The sequence below is a fragment of the Rhagoletis pomonella genome, unplaced genomic scaffold (assembly GCF_013731165.1).
Source record: "Rhagoletis pomonella isolate Grant_MI unplaced genomic scaffold, Rhpom_1.0 Rhpom_scaffold_17090, whole genome shotgun sequence".
NCBI lineage: Eukaryota > Metazoa > Arthropoda > Insecta > Diptera > Tephritidae > Rhagoletis > Rhagoletis pomonella.
The window spans coordinates 485-3,191 of record NW_023475614.1 but is presented as its reverse complement, the minus strand read 5'-3'; the positions used below and the strand labels follow the sequence as shown (position 1 = coordinate 3,191).

At 33.8% G+C, this 2,707-nt stretch overlaps 1 protein-coding gene across 1 annotated transcript; it reads right to left on the bottom strand.

The window, feature by feature from the left end:
• Positions 1 to 905: 905 nt before the first annotated feature.
• Positions 906 to 2,441, bottom strand: LOC118757371 (the record flags this gene model as incomplete). The annotated part of the gene is given in 1 exon segment (XM_036492089.1): positions 906 to 2,441. A coding segment is annotated over 1 exon segment (1,460 nt), but the record flags the coding sequence as incomplete, so codon positions are not given.
• Positions 2,442 to 2,707: the final 266 nt, after the last annotated feature.

Below are 2,707 nucleotides of genomic sequence, written 5' to 3'. Positions count from 1 at the left end.
AAAACTCACAATGTTTACGAACTTTGATTAACACCTAAATACAGCGCATCTGTACCATCTTTTGTGGTAGCTTTGTCAATACTAAAATAATAAACATTTTTATTTCTAATCATAAACAAGAAATGTAAGCGGCCGCAATGTTGTCCGTATCTTCTTTTCTGTTCATTGTCTTTTTCCTTCTTTGCATTATCCTAAGGCTTTCTAGTGTATATCGGGTTGACTCCCTTCTTTCTTTGTCGATAATCTTTGTGTTTGCGATTTTAGCTGTATGTCCACTTGTTATGATGTGTTGTGATAATGCTGTACTGCTTTTTTGTTTTCTTATATCTGCTTCATGTTCGCCTAGTCTAACACCTAAAGGCCGCTTAGTTGTCCCAATATACACTTTTTCGCATTCCTCAATTTCATTTCCCTTACATTTAATTTCATACACTACATTGTTTTGTTGTTGGATATCTACTGAGCACTTAGTTTTTGTGTATATTGACGACAGAGTGTAATTAGATTTGTAGGCAAGTGCTGTGTTTTGTGATTTCGTTATGCTGTGACCAAAATTGCCAGTTAAGTTGGGAATGTATGTTACACTGTAAAATTTCTTAGTAGTTTTTGTTGTGTCTGTGTTCGGTGTTTTATTGGGATGGATGCTTGTTTTCATAACTTCTTGATTTATTAATTCCCGTATTAAGTTTACAGGGTAATTGTTGTTTATTAGGATTTTGTTGATTTTCTCTTTGTTAGCTTCGTGGAATCGTGTGTGGCTTATTGTCAATATTTTATGGATGAGGTTTTTTGCTGTATTTATCTTATATTTTGTTGGTTGCGATGAGTAATAATTAATCAGGCGTCCAGAAGAAGTTGGTTTGGAATACCAGTCAAGTAAAAGATCGTGGTTTTCTCTATGTATACAAACGTCAAGGAAAGGGATTTTTGAATTTTCCTCTATTTCCATCGTAAATTGAAGTTTATTGTGATACTTGTTAAGAATTCCTAGAATGATATTCGCGTCATTGCGTTTAATTATAGCAAAGATGTCATCCACATATTTGGCTATAAATTTAATGTCGATATTGTATTTTTGCTTGAGTTCCGAGATGGTATTGTCTAGTAGGTTGTCCATAATTATCTCCGCTATTGTTGGGGAAATAGGATTGCCCATAGGCATTCCAAACGTTTGTGAATATAGTTTTTTGTTGAACATGAAATAGTTGTTGTCTTTTAGGCAAAATTCTAAAATTTCTTGGAATTTCTTTTTCGGAATATTGGTTTTTTGTTTAACTTGGTCCCATTTGTTCATGACTATTTTTGAGGCTAACATTGTTGGTATATTAGTGAACAAGGACACGACATCAAACGACACTAACATATCTTCATCACACACACGTATATTGGCTAACTTGTCTTTTAGGTTGAAGGAATTCTTAACATTGTATTTATCCGAAATTAACATTTTCAAAAACTCTCCGATGTATTTGGACAGCTGGTAACAGGGGACCATAAACGAGGAAACAATAGGACGAAGAGGAACATCGAGCTTATGAATTTTAGGCAATCCATAAAGTCTAGGCGCTGTGGCTGCGGTGCATGTGAGCTGTTGCTTTTCTCTAAAGTTAATGTGTTTGCCTTTGTAAAGTTCGTCCACTATTTTGTTGTTTTTTCTTTGCAGAGCATTCGTAGGGTCACTTCTTATTGCTTTGTATGTGTTTTTGTCGTCTATTAATTTGTTCATCTTGTCTAGGTACTCTGTTTTATACATAGCTACTGTTTTGTTGCCTTTGTCGGCATCGGTTATAATAAGATTGTTTTTGTGTAGCCTGACGAACGTCTTTGCTTTGTAAAAGGCTGCTAAAATAAATTTCTCCGCTGCGTTGTGCTTAATATTGCGCTTAAATAGTAGGATTCTGTTACTAACTTTATTTCTGGCTACTTCTTTTTCTCTTTCATTCTCCAGTGATTGTATTAGTTGTTCCATTTCAGCTATTATATGTAATGGAGAGAAATTTGATTTCGTTGTTGGCAAGGTGAATTTTCTCCCAAGTGAGAGTATCCACTTTACATCGTCAGGAAATTTTATCGATGTATTATTTACGAACCAGTTGTTATCCGTTTTTATTCCCAGTTTCTGCACTTGTTCATACTTTAGTTTATCTGTTTTTGAATTGAGAGTCGACCTCTTCTTTTCTGCGATCCTCTGACCAAGAAAACTTTGTTTATTGACGAACGTATTGAATTCTGACTCATTTAAATTGCATTTTAGTTGTTGTTGCGCTTGGTTTAAGAGATCTTTAGTTAATTTTATATTAATGTTTGTTTGTGTTATTTCTATATTTAATATTTTCATAAGAAAGGCTCGTTTCGACTTTTCCATCTGTTGTCTTATCCTATCAGAACTGGTGTTGATGGTTACGTTTTTGATCGAATTTGTCAAATGGATAGGAATAAGTCCATATCTTTTGCATTCCAGTAAGAATTTTAGGTCTTCTTTTTGTTTTGCTAATTTCTGATTTTGTTTGCTGTAATGCTTAAGGGTGATACATGTATGTTCACCATGCTTGTACTTCATATGCTTATAAAAATCTTTCATCTTGCTGTTTGGATTTTAGTTGGTGACAGAAAAAAATAAACTAATATTCGGCAGGCCTTCCGAGATTTAATTATATGTTTTATTGTCCGATCAGTTCGTAATTTATTAAATATTATGTTACCAGGC